Genomic DNA, 16,953 nt, shown 5'->3' with positions numbered 1-16,953 from the left:
AAACTGCAATCCACATTTTGAGAAGTGTGTATAATCTGCAGAGTCTTATGGAGCAGTAGTGGTCCCCGCTGTTAGGTGGATTAGGAATCCTCCCCCTAACCTCCATCATAATCTAATTCTTATTCTGTTAAAATATGTTGTGGGAAATGAAATTTTAAAACACAGACTCAAAGGATGTCTTGGATAGTTCAATTATTGGACCATCCTCTTGTCCCAAATTGCCATGGATAATCTCTCTCTCTTTTTTGTTTTTATTCTGAGCCATAGAGCCCTTTTATAATGGGGTAAGTTTCTGTTTTATTTCATGTTTCATTTGATGTGACCTTTCAGCGAAAGTGGGGTTTGTTTTTAAACAGCCTAGGATTGGAAATGTATGTATATACATTTTTCTTTTTGTGGTTCACACATTTTGAAGGGTGTCTATTTCTGTCTTCTTTGGCTAGCTATTGAGTTTGGCTATAACTCACAGAGGTTTTCCAAATATTAAATTTTTTACTATTTTCAGCTGCGAAGATTCTACTATAGGCCTAAATGATTAAAACTTCTCCACTGAGAGCTGCACAAAATCAGTGTTTCATTCTAGAAAGTACTAGGTTGGTTAAAGCCTAAGATCTATACCTGGTATGATGTTACTGATTGTCTGTTATCTATCTCTGATATTGCATTACTCATTGTGTCTCCTTAGCAGTTTGTATCTACATTTGATTTTCGTACTTTTGCCAATGATTGCCGTATACACTGTGGGCTGAAAATAATGCTGTGACAGACCAGTAATGGTGAAACTTTGGTTCATTCTCAAATAGGAAGGAAGACTTAAAAATAATTTTTACCTGAATTTTTTCTAATTATAAAGCAATTCAAGCCATTTAAAGGTATGTTGAAAAATACAAAGAAAAAATGATAAGCAGACCCAAGAATTCTACCACTCAAATAACAACTGTTATTAATATTTTGATATTTATCCTTTCAGTCTTTTTTCTGACATACTCACTACGTATCCATATATCTAAATACATGTTTGTTTATACTTGTGTCTGTATATGTACATGTACAGACTTTTATACAGAATTTAAGCCATTCTGTTTTTTTTGTTTTTGTGTTGTTTTTTTTTTTTTTTTTTTTTTTTTGAGACAGAATCTCACACTGTTGCCCAGGCTGGAGTACAGTGTCATGATTTTGGCTCACTGCAACCTCCATCTCCCAGGTTCAAGAGATTCTCCTGTCTCAGCCTCCCAAGTAGCTGGGATTACAGACATGCACCACCACTCCCAGATAATTTTTTTTTTTTTTCTATTTTTAGTAGAGACGGGATTTCACCATATTGCCTAGGCTGGTCTCAAACTCCTGACCTCAGGTGATCCTCCCACCTCGGCCCCCAAAGTGCTGGGACTGCAGGTGTGAGCCACTGTGCCCAGCCTGTACGTTCTGTTTTATACTTTAAAAAACCAAGTTAAGGTTGCATTTTTGACCATGGGAATTTAACTGCAAAATAAAACAATATTTAAGAAAAAATACTAAAAATGAAGAAGAAAGGCATCCTTAATCCAGCCACTGTTAAGAGAAAAATTATATTTATTTTTGTCTATTCTTGATTTTTCTCAACAGGCCTATTTATTTAACTTTTTCACAGGCCGGTGAATTTGAATTGTTCACAGTGAAGCCTGGTAATTAGGTGGAGAGTTAGGGGAAAGATAAGGTCTGAAAATTCTCACACTTATGAGATACAGCATTCAGATGACACTTTTCACTGTTGAAATTTAAAGTTAGAAGTGTTCTTCAGTTGGTTAGAGTGTTTCAATGATGACTATGATTTTAATTTTAATGATGACTATGATTTTAATTCAGAAGTGGAAGAAACTTTAAGAATAAACTTAACGACTACTCTTTTCTCAGTTGGCTCTTAGAGCTTTGCATGCCAGTCCAAAGTGCAAGGTATAATTCATGAACATAAAAAATTTCTCTGGGAATATCTAGAAAATGCATCTTCGACATCTTTTGTGCTGATTCCTTTTTCAGTTGAATTTGCTGGGTTGTCAGGGAAACAGTTGACATACAGTTTTCTGGAAGCAGTTAATATACAGAATAAAGTATACGGCATAGCTCTTTTAGCATATGGATTAAATTGATACAATAAGGGAATGTTTTAAATTTTGAGTAGAATATTTGTGTACAAGAATCAGGCCACCTGATTTTTTTATCTTTCAAGTGACCTAAAGGCACAGCAGCCCTCTTAGTTGCAAATGTGTTGAGTTGTGTTAAAAAAAAAAGATGGAGAGGAATGCCCTGATTCTTAATGGATTTGAAGAATTATATCTCAATTATTTTTATAATTTGAACTTGGTTTTTTCTTGCCAAATTCCAAAGGGGAAGAAACCCCATTGTTTATCAAGGTAATGTTTAAAGATGTTTCATACTGTATTATAAATGTGAAGAACATAGTCTTTGTGTTTTTAGAGTTGGCTACACAAAGCATCAGATGTTATAAGAGAAAAGCATTTCAAAATGAAAAGGATATTTAAACAGAAGTTTCCATGTGCCCCAGGAAGAATTTAAAGTCAAACTCCCCCCTCCCATTTAATTCAGTCATTAACTGGACTTGCTGTGTAGTTTGGGGGGATTGTAATAGTTTACACCTGTTTCAACTTTTGCTGTTTTTATTGGCAGTGGCTTTTGCCATCCCGTATTTCTTGTGAAGCAAAAATATGAAATAAAATATGGCAAAGCATTGGAGAAATTATAATAAACATAAAAAATGGATTGTTCAGCTTAAAGTATGAAATGCTTTACCTGCACATTCAGCCAGCCACGTTTCAGTAGTATTGAAGTAATTTATTCCTGGAGTTCTATGTCATGAAAATAAAGACAATTGCTTTCATTGGCAGGAATAATCCAGGGTTTTTACATTCGAGTGAATAAACTTTGGAACATCAGGCAGAAGTTATATTGTAAAGACAGTTTAAGAAAAACCTGCTAAATCATTATATGTGTGCTCATGTTACTGTGGAATAAAAAAGATGAGGGAGTATCAGTGTCTAAGATTGCAAAGACTCAATAGAAGTATTTTAGCACAGAGTGTAATCAGACTTCAAAGGTCAAGCAATACCATGGCATAAAGTATGGTTTGGCTCATTTCACAGGCACCATTTTGCCCTCCAAATATAATGAAAAGGAAATGATTTGAGTCAAGATATATCATATCTCATATATATTTTTTTCTTCTAATCCAACTCTCTAATGGTCTCCCTATAAGTGCCCTTTGTTCTTCAGGTCTAACAGTAGCTGTCCAGCTTCAGTGTTGGGTTAGGAGTGAAATGATTCACTTTTTAGTGCATTGTCTAGAATGAGAATAGCTAAATTAAATTGATAATAAGTTTAATTTAGGTAGAATTGTGACTGTGAAAAACCCTCTGGGAAAGTTGCTAGGAGAACTGAATTTTAACTTTGGCTTAATCTCACCAGTTAGGTTGCTTTGAATATTGTACAGGTCAGGGTTGTAATTTGAATGAGGGTATGGCCTTGCCTATTTTGATTCATTAGCATTGAACCTAAGTGGTAAGTATTTGCGGAATGAAAGTGTCAGCTTTTCTGGGTCTGTAAAATGAGCATTTTATTTTATTTATCTTATTTTTTTTTTAAATGAGCATTTTAAATGCCTAATTTTATATTGAGAAAAATGTTCTTCAGTGATACCCTTTTCCCCAATCTCTCACTTCTTGGAAAGACTTTATATTTTGATACTGATGAATGTAAACTAAGTGGGAGAATTAGACTCTCAAATTTGGGCTCAGAAGAATCCGTGTTTGGGGGAAGAGAAGACTTTTAGTGAATTGTCACTCTTTTAATAGGCTCTTGTGGCCTTTGATAGCTTTATCTGCTTGGCGTCAGTGAAAGTCCTTCAGGTGACCTGGCATCCTGGGAATGAAATGAGGATGCTTCTTCCTAGGAAGTGCTAATGATTGGGACTCAACACCATTTGCACCTGAGACCATGATCTAACCAACAGCTCATCAGGGTCTTTTACCAAGGTATTTATGGGCTTGGGAAATGGATACATCAGAATTGAGGTAAAATCAGGCTCAGATTTAGAATTTCTTGCACACAAACACTTGGAGTAAAAAAAGTCCAAAGATTTTTGGTGCCAGTGAATGTAATTTGCCATTTCTGGCTCCTTGCCTGCTGTTTTCCCTCAAATCATAAACTTGCTAAAGGTGCAGGTTTCTGGTTAAATTTTAGTGATTTTCCCCCCTGGAACAGAGTTAATAGTAGTTTAGGTCTAACTTAGGAAATTTTCCCCTTTTTATTCTTCTGGAGGTTGAAGGGCCATTCTGTGAAGGCTGTTTAGTGTTTTGATGGACTTGGAATGAAGGGGCATGACAAAGTGTGATATAATGAGTTTGTCTTGAGCAAAATAAGTCTCCTCAACGAAGTTTCTGTAATAAATATAGTTGTATAATGAAATTTCAAAAGATGACTTTTAAGTTGTGCAGGAATTTCGTGTAGTAAAAGGGGTGATTATCTACTTTGCTTGATAGACCTTTGAAAATATCTGATTCTAAAAATTTCTTTTCACAGAAGTTTCCTGAATGCCACTAGATATTTTTTTGACTCTCCATGTCCTTATCTGTTACTTTTATTGCCATGTGAAAGTGGGTATCATTGAAGGTGGCTCTTTTAAAACTATTTTTAGCCTTAGACAAAGACAGCCAAGAATTGGCTAAGTGCCCCCCAAGACACTTGTCATTAGGTTTGGGCACTGACCTTTTATCTTGCCTGGGTGTTCCCTTTAGCTAGGGCCACCCACAGTTGCCAGTTTGCTTAGAAGTTTGTTCAACTTTACTTTTTATATTTTTATTGAGCTTTAATATTGGTATATTTTCAAGTTAGAGAATGAAAATCATTGTTTGCAGAGCAGACTATAGAGAATGTTTTTGTAGAAATGTGTGATTCGAACGGCCTATATCAGTGTGTAAGGAAAATGGATGTGCTGCGGTCAAGAATAAGCCAAGGCAGACATCCAGTTTAGCATGACTCAGCGAGTTTGGAGTGCAGGCGCACAACTCCACTCTTCATGTAACCACACCACATGAGGCACATTAGGTGGCCACCCACACGAGCTCGTGCTTTGCTCAGAGCCACTACTCTCCGTAAAAGGTATAATTACCCTGCTGACACTACGTGCAGCTTGTGCCCCAGTCAGCTTGTTCATGCCAAGAGAATAAAGCCATGTTGAAATCCGCTACAATTCCTCGAGTGTTCTTTCAGCTGCCTGCCACTCATCCGTCCACTCCTTGGTCCTCACCTTGGGCTGGAACATAACACTTGGCATGACACTTGGCATAGACGACAGGATACTGAGGAGAGTGAGACTTTGGTCCCCACTGATTTCAGGTTGGGCATGTGACTGCAACATGGGCTGTGGTGCCCAGTGGCAGCTGTACTGTTTAATGGGCTCTGGTAGAAACCTAGGTGGCTGTAGATTGGCCCTCCACGAGCATGGAAAAGGTGCTGAAGCAGCTGGAAGTGCAGAGCACTGAGAAGGAGTGAGCTTTTGCCGGCAGAGTTGGTTAGGCATTTTTGAATGCACTATGAAAAGTACACCCTCAGTTCCTGAGGGATACAGCAGAGGTAAGGGCCCTCCAGGTACAGGCTGGGTGCCTGGAGGCCTGGTTACACAGCTCAGAAAAAGATTTAGAAGCTGCCATAAATGGGGACCTTCAGGCACAGGCGGCGTGCCTGGAGGCCCGGCTACAGAGCTCGGAAAAGAATTAGAGGCTGCTGTGAATGCAGGCCTGGGGCTGTCGTCTCAGCCAGAGATCCCCACTCTGATACTGAGGAAGCTGTTGGTGGGACCGAGGAGTCTGCACCATAAAGAAGAGGAAGATGCCCTGCCTGCAGGGGTCCCCCGACTGGAGAAAAGGGGGCCCCAACAAGTGACATGCTCACAGATGTGGATTGATTTGATTTTGGCCAGGATTGACTGAGAGAAAATCGATAAGCAGCCAAATAAAGTACTCTTAACTTTGTGCAATTCCAGAAAATGCCCAAGTGGGAGAAGGACATTGCTGTACAACCTGGTCCCACCTGGGCACTTCAGCTCAAAGACTACATATGTGCTATAGCCAGCTGGGGGTGTAAAGCCTTTTCTCTATGATGAGGGAACTGACTGAGGTCTGAACTGGGGAAACACCGGATGACTGGAGGCCAGCGAGTGCTGGTGCTGGTAGACACCAGCACAGATACATTTTGGGCATGGATATTTCACATGGCTTGGCAGCCATGCCGTCTATCAGTGGGCTTGACAAAACTGAGACAGTACCACTATGTGGTGGACTTGGCCGATGAGTTCTTTTCCAGAGAGCCAGGAACAGTTTGCCTTCATGGGAGGGCAACAGTGGGCTTTCTCAGTGTTGCTGCAGGGCTATATGCATAGCCCCACCATATGTCATGGTCTTGTTAATGATACTATGTTAACTTCTGATTCTCTTGCAGATTTAGAAGTGACAACGTTCCCCTTGCCTAGATTTAAGATAGTGCGGCTGAGACTACCTTCCTGGCAGCTGAGTGGGCTATTCAGCAGGCACAAGCCCTATGGGTAGTTGACCAGGGGCACGTGTTTGAGCTAGATGTGCGTGTGACCACAGATAGTTTTGCCTGGGGCCTATAGTAGTGCATGGAGCACTTGAGAATGCCAGTAGGCTTTTGGTTCCAACTATGGAAAGGAGCTGAGCTCCAGTATTCACTGATAAGAGAAGCAGTTAGTAACTGCATATGCTGCCCTTCAGGCTCATGAGAGCATGGCAGGGTGGGCTACAGTCGTCGTGCGGATGACTTAGCTGATAGTGGGATGGATGCCTTCATGGATAATGACTACCCAGAATGGGCTAGCATAGACATCCACTTTAGCAAAGTGTGGTGCCTACTTGGAGCAGTGGAGTACATGGAGTACAAATCCCTTAGCAGCAGAGTTGCAAGAGGTCTTGGGACTTATAGTCCTAATGCAAGATAAGGCCATGGGGCCTGAGGCACCCCTCCATTCCTGATAGAGCATGGTATATGAATGGGTCTAGCTTGGGTGCTGCTATTGCCTGGACTGCTGTCACAGTTCACCCTAGTACTGACGCCATATGATTTGATACGAGGTGTGGACAAAGTAGCCAATGGGCTGAAATCAGGGCAGTGTGAGTGGTGATCACCACGGTGGTGACACCAACGGTAATCTGCAGCAATAGCTTGGTAGTTTATTGAGGCTTAGCCTTGTGATTAACTACCTAAAAGTAACAGAAGTGGCCAGTTAGTTGGTCACCGGCCCATATAGGGCCAAGCCATGTGATAAAACCTATGGGAGGAAGGATGACTTCCTCCGACCGGGTATAGGGATTAATGGTAACCTATTATTGCCTTCCCCAGTGCTCCTAAAGGCAGGGAAATAAAAGCTTGACTAAATGTATAAAGCAACATTGGTGTAATGTCACCATGAGGTGGTTGCCCACCATAACCTGGAGTTGTTGTTCATGTATTACTGCTGTGGCCTCTGGGTCCAGGGTTCCACCCTGTGGGCATATCTCCCCACTAGAAAAACTCTCTTTGCCTAGGGGGTGGAATGTAAGACCTATATGTTGGACCTGAGTGTCTGGGGCCTGTGTGCCTAGAGCCTATGTATAAGGCCTTGTGTCGGACCTGTGTGTCTGGGGCCTGGCTTGCATGCCCAGAGCCTATGTATGAGGCCTATGTGTTGGACCTGTGTGTCCAAGGCCTGTGTCTCCCTTGGCCTAGGGGGTGGAGTATAAGGAAAATGAATCTGCTGTGATCAAGTATAGGCCAAGGCAGACATCCGGTCTAGCGTGTGAGTCTGGAGTTTGGAGCGCACGTGCACAATTTCACTCATTACATAACCACAACACGTGGTGATCACCCATGTGAGCTCGTGCTTGGCTTGCAGCCACTATTGTCTGTAAAAGGTATAATTACCCTGCTAACGCTGTACATATGACTTGCGCCTGGGTTGACTCGCGCCCAGGTTTGCACCCACGGTTCGTGCCCCGGCTGGCGCCCAGGCTAACTTGCACCGAGAGAGAATAAAGCCATGCCACAACTCCCTATGATTCCTCGAGTGTTCTTTCAGCTGCTCGCCACTCATCCACCCCCTCCCCTTGGTCCTCCACTTGGGCTGAAACCTGACACTTGGCATGACAGTGTCTGGGTGCAGTTCATGCTATTGATGATGTGGAATTTGTTCAAAAAGAAAAGTTAAAAAGACATTAGCATTATAGGTTAGTTTGCTTTTGCTGCTGTAACAAGTTGCCACAGTGTAGTAGCTTAAAACAACAGAAATCTTACTTTTTGGGTCTGAAATCCGAAGTGGTTTTCACTGGGCTGAAAGCAAGGTGTTAGCAGGACTGTACTCTCTACTGAGGCCATAGGGAAAGATAATTTCTTTGACTTTTCCAGCTCTTAGAGGCCACCTACATTCCTTGGCTCATGGCTTCTTCCTCTGTCTTCAAATCTTGGTCATCTCTGATCTGTCCTTTGTTGTCATGTAACCATCTCTCCTTGAGCTTCCATTGTCACATCACTTTGTTCTCTGAGCCCCTTGCTTCTTTCATTAAGGACACGATTACATTGGGCCCATCTGGCTAATTCAGGATAATCTTCCTATCTTTTTACTTAATCACATCTACAAAATCTCTTTTGCCATGTAAGATTCTGGGGATTAGTACATGAACCTGTTTGCCGGGAGTCATTATTCAGCCCTACCACACGTTAGAAGGCAATTTTTAAATTCCTTTTCAGCCCTTGTTTTTATGTTTTTTCAGATTGTCCTTGGAATTTCCAGAAACATGTACTCTGCAATCTGTTGTTTGGATAAAAATGTGTTGGTAAAAAATACACATTTCTACAAAAATAGACAATGTGTCTTATATTTAACTGTAAAATTTAAGTTGGTGAAAAAAGAATTTAAATACTTGTTATTTCTTTGAGGGCAGAGAGAATTTCTGAAGTTTTGAATCTTTTTTTTTTTTTTTTTGAGACAGAGTCTTACTCTGTCGCCAGGCTGGAGTGCAGTGGTGCAATCTTGGCTCACTGCAACTTCCGCCTCCTGGGTTCTAGTGATTCTCCTGCCTCAGCCGCTCAAGTAGCTGGGACTACAGGCACACACCACCTCGCCCAGCTAATTTTTGTTTTAGTAGAGATGGGATTTCACTATGTTGGCCAGGATCGTCTTGATCTCTTGACCTCGTGATCCATCTGCCTCGGCCTCCCAAGTTTTGACTCTTTCACTTAACAGTGTCAAAGTTATGGTAGATGCTTGTCAAAACTTGCCAAGTGACAGATGGAATTCTTAAGTGATTGCTCTGCCCTATTTCTTGGGTCTTTAGTCATTTTAACAAGTGTTCTGGATACACACACCCATGCACTTCTGCTCACAAATTGGCTGTGCTGAGGTATTGCCTAGCAGGTGTTTGGTTTACTGTGGTCTTCCAGACTTTAATTTCCAGTACTTTTTACTTCAGCACCTTTCTTTGTCCTGACCAGGCTTCTCTCATTAACCACTATTCCACCCTACACCCGAATCAGAGTCCTGTTTGGCCTTAGAAAGATGCAGTCTGAGTCTGTTGCAAGCAAGATGCTATTGACTCTTTTATCGCTTCTCTCCTTTTGTCAAATTCCCCACCCTGCAACACAAATGAATACAAAATGTTCATAGTCACAAGACTTACGAACACAGACTGAGAAATGGGTTTGTCCTGTATTCATGGGTTACCATTTATCTATAAAAATGGTATTCAAATACAGTGATATTTTAATTAATGTTACATGCAATGTTATTGTGGGCTGTGACTTTCACCATTACTGTTTAATTCTGTTTTTCTTTTTTTCTCTCTTTGTATATACAAATGAAGGAGTGAATTAAAAGTATATGATGCCAATTGAAATTCAAGTAGAATATATACTCATTGTAAAGCATAAAATGGAAACAGCTTAGAAGTAGGCCATATACATGAGCCACCTGCTGACAAGGCAGCCTCTTCTGCCTGGGATTGATCACAGATAGGAAGTGCTTGGAGTGTTACAGTTGATTACTTTGAGAGTTGCATTTATTCATATAGTTCTTTAACTATGAAAGGCCGAGATCACTTTCATCATCTAAGTGTGTAGGGGTTCGTGAGTCTTTCAGACAAAGCAAAAGAGTGTTAAATAACCTAGAGATGTGTAATTGATGGATTAGCGTGCTAGTCTTTACCAATTTTGCATCCCAGTGAGGCATATTAGCAGGCACTGAGCTGTGGGAGAGCGAGGCTGGCATCTTGTTTGCTTTTGCATCCTCATATCTGATGCTCGAAAGTTTTTTGAATACATACATTGAAAAAGTATTTTAAATGTGCACATTTTTATTTACAGCTGCTGCTGAAGGGAAAGGCAGAAGTGGGGAAGACTTTTTTCAAAAGGTAAGTTGCCTTTTACTCTTGTCATGGTGATAAGTAAGAGGAAATATACTTATCTCAGCAGCTACCCTAGAAGCCCCCGAACGCTCCTCTTCCTGTGGAGGAGAACAGGTTTCCATAGGGGAGCTGGAAACAGAGCTAGCCAGGAAAAGGGGGGATGCTGTATGAGACGTAACCATTCCAAGAAGGCTCCTTCCAGGGAAAATCGAATGAAATTTTTGCTTGAAGGCAAATAAACAAAATGTAAGAGGGCTCAGAGGTGGATCAATTCATGTGGCATTCATACGTCATTTGGCTGGCATGTGACATAGGAGGGGTTTATTGTGCAAGGTGAGGTACACTATCCTATATGATGAATATGGTGGGGGATCTTTTCTAAAGATATTTAAAGTAAAACAAATTTTAAAATGTTCTACTGGCCAAATAGAATGTGCCAGACTACGAGTTTTCCACCTTACTTTATAGGCTCAGGCTGCTGCAGTTTTGGTACTATCCCCCCTGACTTGGTGTTATCTGACATTGGTTAATCTCCAACTTACACTCAATACCTAAGCATTTCAGAATGCCCTGGCCTTAGCTGGGGGAAGGGTTAGCAACCAGGATAAGACAAGGGAAGACAAATAGGCTGGGTGCAGTGGCTCATACCTGTAATCCCACCACTTTTTGAGGCCAAGGCTGTCGGATTACTTGAGTTCAGAAATTGAAGACCAGCCTGGGGCAGGGCATGGTGGGGTGCACCTATAATCCTAGCACTTTGGGAGGCCGAGGTGGGTGGATCACTTGAGGTCAGGAGTTTGAGACCAGCCTGGCCAAAAGCCTGTCTCTACTAAAAATACAAAAGTTAGCCAGGCGTGGTGGCAGATGCCTGTAATCCCAGTTACTTGGGAGGCTGAGGCACGAGAGTCACTTGAACCCAGGAGGCAGAGGTTGCAGTGAGCTGAGATCGTGCCACTGCACTCCAGCCTGGGCAACCGAGTGAGACTGTGTCATAAAACAGGGTAGAATAGAATAGAATAGAATTATCCAGCCTGGGCAACATGGAGAAATCCCTCCTCTACAAAAACAAACAAACAGAAAACTGAAATTAGCCAGGTGTGATGTTGTGCACCTGTACTTCCAGCTCCTCTGAAGGCTGAGGTGGGAGGATCACCTGAGCCCAGGAAGTTGAGACTGCAGTGAGCCATGATCGCACCACTGCACTCCAGCCTGGGTGACAGAGTAAGACCCTGTCTCAAAGAAAAAATAAGAAAAGAAAAATAAAATGAAAAAGAAACAAATAGCAGAAATTATAGATTTCCCTTGGGTTGACTCTGATGGTAAAAATAGATGCTATCTGTGAAAGGATTCTTCTTCATTGTTCTTCTTTAACTCATAGATAGATGTAAAAAGCAGATGCTTCACCTTTGTGATTTCAGACATTTTAAAAGCTGAGTCAAAATACGGTGTATGTGATCACAAAGGACTTTCATTCTTAGATTTGCTAATATTTCTCACTGTTTGCAGAGACATATATACATTCCAGTAGTTTAAATGGAAACACGTTTGAATCCAGGAACATGTGTGTATCCCACAAACTATGAGTTAGAGTCATAGATTCTATTCTTGGTCACAGATTAATGAGGTCTCTGAATAGCTAGATGGGAGTACATTTTATCTTCTCATTTTTTTCTTTGGTTCAATAGGAAGTGTCTTTTCCATAGACAGGTGTCCATATAGGATTTGCATACTCATCCAGCAGAAAATCTCTAACTTAGAAACAGCCCAAATTCCAGAAGAGTCATTTTTCACAGTTTTGACTAGACAGAAGTAGACATTATGGTTCATCTACAGTAGAATGAAGTAATGGAGAAATACTGAATCGTCCTCCAGGAACTTGCATGTAGTCACACGTATTCTAGTTTTACATAATGACATTTGGGGAAACATTTAAGAAACAGGCTGCATTGCCATTCACTAGCGTCTTTGAAGAAATATTTTTCTCTCTCTAAAGTAATGCAAATATGAAGGATCTAGGCTTATGATTGTAATGTTTCTTAGTTTTTACTTTGAGGTGTACATGGCAAAAGTTAAAATCTCCTTTAGCTGAGTTTAAACTTCAACTACTCAACTTTTCTAAGCCTGGAAGGATATCTACCTAGCTTCATAGTGCCTCTCCCTACATGGAGATTTGAGAAGGAGTGTGAGACTTTCATATATAACTTTATGTTTTTTTGTACTGTAAAAATATATGTAAAATCATAATATGACTAAATTTTGCTCGATTTAATTAATTACTCTCAAAGTTTTTGAATTAGAAAATAATAAAATTAATTTTAAAAATCTTCCAAAATAAGAATTGGTATATTTCCTTTAAGAGCTTACATTTCAGTTTTACAGATAGTAAGATTGTCAAACATATTATCTCAAATTTGAAGCTATAATAGTAATTGTTAAGCTTATTATACACTTCTTCCATTGAGTCAACGTAACTGTTTTTTCCAGAGATCTACCCAGTTTTCTATACACTGTTTTACTGCATGGGTTTGAAATGATTTATTTCCCAAACACTTAATAAAGGATAAAAGGTAAAAGGCTAAGATGTTATAACAAAAAATCCCCAAAACCCCAACAATATAGTGTCTTAAAGAGCAGAGTCATTTGTTGTACTCTCACATAGCATTCTAAGGAGAGTCTTACAGCTGGGTTGGTAGCTGTGTCCCATGCTATCATTCAGCGACCCAGGCTCCTTCTAAGACATATCTGGGTTGTCGCTAAGCATGGCCTTCATCTCTGTTGTTGAAGCTTGGTCACCACCATGTCCAGTTGTGTGCTGGTGAGGGAGACAGAGTATTGAAGAGAGGCGCACCATGGTTGTTAGGCCCAGGCCTGAATGTGGCATCTGTCACTTCCTTTCACACTCTATGGGAGAAAACTTAGTTATGTAGTCTTACCTAATAGCAACAATAGAGGGGAGGGGAGGGGCTGGGACATTTGGAGAAAAAAATTGATTTTGCAGGCACTATTCACCAAAAACGAGATTGTTATGGGAAAAAAATGCTGTAATCAAAGTGTAATTTCTTCGTGTGGTGTACTTTGAAACTTTTTGTATTTGTTTGTTAGGGCTGACATACCACAAACTGGGTGGCTTAACTATGATAAATTATCACCTCACAGTTCTGGAGGCTAGAAACCCAAGATCAAGGTGTCAACAGGGTTGGTTCCTTCTGAGGGCTGGAAGGGAGAATCTGTTCCATGACTTTCTTTAGCTTCTCATGGTTTGCTGGTTATCTTTGGTGTTCCTTGGCTTGTGGAAGAATTACCTGGATCTCTGCCTTCATCTTCATATGGCATTTTCCCTGTGTGCTTGTCGCTATGTCCAAATAAAGACACCAATTATATTGGATTAGCAGCCCACCCTTCTCTTGTGTGAGTTCATCTTATTATTACACATCTGCAGTGACCCTATTTCCAAATGTCACATTCTGAGCTCCCAGGCATTAGTACTTCACCATATGACTTTTTGGAGGACAGTTCAAACTATAATACCTTTTAGGGGAGAAGATGATTCTGTAGAAAAATTTAATTAGAAAAATTTACTAAGACCGTAGATGTTATTTGTCACATTTTGATACTCAGTCTGATCTATAGATTTTTAACTGCCTAGTCTTTTATACTAAATCAGAAGTCATTTCTAAATTGTCTACAATGAGTATATAATTGACATGCAAAAAGAGAAAAAAAAATCTGTAATCTTGCCTTTTTGTTTTTGTTTTTTGTGTTTTTTTGAGATGGAGTCTTGCTCTGTTGCCCAGGCTGGAGTGCAGTGGCATGATCTTGACTCACTGTAACCCCTGCCTCCCGGGTTCAAATGATTCTCCCACCTCAGCCTCCCTAGTAGCTGGGATTACAGGCATGCACCACCACACCCAGCTAATTTTTGTGTTTTTAGTAGAGATGAGCTTTCACGATGTTGACCAGGCTGGTCTTGAACTCCTGACCTCCAGTGATACACCCACCTCAGCCTCCCAAAGTGCTGGGATTACAGGCATGAGCCACGGTACCCAACCTGTAATCTTGCCTTTGAAAGAGAACTATTTGTACACCCTTAGTCTTTTTTCTGTGTGTATTAAAAATATATATTAAATGATTTTTAATATTCCCTGGTTGATGGGATTACAGATTAAACTATGTATTTGCATTGGATCCATTCCAGATGTTTTTCTGTGTTAAAACTTTGCAAAGTTATCTTGTAATTGTACTTTTTATTCTTTGGCTCTAACTACACTTACAAAAGGCAGGAATGGATATAACTTTATCAGTATTCTCTGTCCACTCCTAATGGCAACTCTATCTAATGGAAACACATGGAAACAATCTTCCAGGTTTTTTACAGTTCTTTGGGCAGTTGTTCATGGCTTACTCACTGTCTGTCCTATTTCCTTTTAATCAGTTCTTTTTTTCTTTCTCTTGTGAAATGACTATGGTCAGATCTTGGAGGGGAAAATGGGTTACAGTATTTTAGGTGGGGATAGGGTCAGTGATTGTATTACACATGTGACTCATCAAAGCAAACTGCGTTAGGAATCTGTAATCCCAATGGTTGAAGAAGACAAAATCCAGTCATCATTGTAATTGATGAAAGCCAGGTTTTTTTGTTGCATTGGGTTATGTACAGTATTTTTCCTCAAAGTATACATCATATATTTTAATGTAGGGCTATTTTATACTCTTTGAGTATATTGGATATTTATTTGGAAAACTGACCTATAAACCGTGGCTTGTCACAAAGGCTAACAGTAAGACTGAAAAAATGAGATATTGATGGCTTATGTGGTATATTTTAAAAACTTTCAAACTCGTTGTTTTTAGACAAACATTACTTTAGGTGTTTTCAGACTGGAAAATAGCAAGTGTTGTCTTCTGGGGAAAATTCCTGGGATAAATATTTGGTTCCCTCTGTACCTAAAAATGGGTGCATTAGACGGTCTTAGATGGGGACTACTTGAGTCCTTTTATTGAGGGACAGCAGAGATGATAAAGTCACTTCGGCTTTCTCCACTAGCCATTATTTTTATATTTCGAGTAGGTTATTTCCTCTAGTAATGGATATATGTTTTGGTTTAATTATTTAAAAGTGAATTCAGTTAACTCCGGCCCACGAATGTGTTTTTTCTAATACTGAGTCTTTATGCTTAAACACAAATCAAATTTGATTTAAATAAGATCCGGATATTTTAAAGCTTTAATTTTAGTATTTATTTCAATAGGTAATACATGTATATGGCTCACAATTCAGATTTATAAAAGGGTATGCAGTGAAGAGTATTTGATGTCTTGATGGTTTCTGAAGGTTCACTGAGAAAGCTGTGCAGCATTACATTGTCGGTCCCAAGCTTGAGTAAAGATGACCACCACCAATGTGTGTCATTACTAGTGAAAACTTATTCACTGAGTTCTTATTACTGATCACAATACTATTGCCCTGAGAATGTTCCAGTGACAGAATCCATGATCGTGTTTTCTTTATACTACTGTCTAGATAGGGATAACTGGCTGCTTGTAAGACTTAGAAGAGTAACTTTCCACCCTGTAAAGGCTGTTTAGTCATCATCTAGAAAGTTACTAAAGATTAGAATGGATCTTATTTTTATACCTTATGATTCGCTCCTCATCTTCTATCAAGAATCTAGTAAATCAGGGTTAGTGAGAAGAAATTAAAAAAAGATCAAATAATTTGCTCATCATTCATTCTTCTCATCTTTCAGTTTTGTTCTTGTGTTCAGTTGAACACAGGAAGACTGGGTTTTGAGTCTATATTGTCTTAGCATGTTGTAGAGTCACCTGCTTCAAGTTGCATTGTAATGGCATATTCTTTTCTTTTATTTCATCAGTCATTTCACACACCTCTTTATGAAAACCACATATCCTGTATTATTCCTCTTTTTAAAGCCATGGAAGCAAGGAATGTCATTCAGATTGTTTAAAAATGTATGTTTAATGATAGTGGACGTAACTTAATTACTACTGCCGTTTGTTTAATTGAATAATCTTTAATCAACATCTGATGAAAGTTTAGTCATTATTGATTAAAATGATTTCTTGAAACCAAACTCAATGCGTTGGATCATGTAGAAAATGAAATTGAATTCATGAAAATAGGTCTTTTAAGAAGGGTCACAAGACAGGACTCTGGATTACAGACTTGTAGTACAAGTAACCATGGAAAGGTCTAGTTAAGATATTTATTGGCATTAGTTTTAAAAGGTTTGGCATTAGTTTAAAAATGTTTGTATATTATTTTGTAAAGTGTTCTCCCTTTATTAGTTAAATCCTTACATTAATTCCTGTACTTGTCAGCATTTCCCTTAATTGAAAGATCTTGAGATACAAACTTCCTTATTTATGGTTGATACTAAGATTTTGGAACTATTTTGACATTATGCAGATAAAAATTACCCTAACTGATAATACACAAACATAAACATTTTTGTGTGGGTCAGAAGCAACTGTTGAAGAGGGTGGCATTAGC

At 39.7% G+C, this 16,953-nt stretch overlaps 1 protein-coding gene across 5 annotated transcripts in view; it reads left to right on the top strand.

Annotated features, from left to right (window-relative positions):
• The window catches only part of BICC1 (BicC family RNA binding protein 1), a 333,565-nt gene that overhangs the window by 113,929 nt on the left and 202,683 nt on the right, over positions 1–16,953 (top strand). For all 5 annotated transcript variants that reach the window (XM_077946728.1, XM_015147586.3, XM_077946727.1 and 2 more), the window contains exon 2: positions 10,402–10,448. Coding sequence is in view for 4 of the 5 variants with exons in the window: in XM_015147586.3 (XP_015003072.1) it covers positions 10,402–10,448 (47 nt within the window). In the remaining variant the exon portion in view is untranslated. The remainder of the gene's footprint in view (positions 1–10,401; positions 10,449–16,953) is intronic.

This window comes from Macaca mulatta, chromosome 9 (genome assembly GCF_049350105.2).
Source record: "Macaca mulatta isolate MMU2019108-1 chromosome 9, T2T-MMU8v2.0, whole genome shotgun sequence".
Classification (NCBI taxonomy): domain Eukaryota; kingdom Metazoa; phylum Chordata; class Mammalia; order Primates; family Cercopithecidae; genus Macaca; species Macaca mulatta.
The sequence above is the reverse complement of the archived record's forward strand: the minus strand, read 5'-3'. Positions and strand labels throughout refer to the sequence as shown.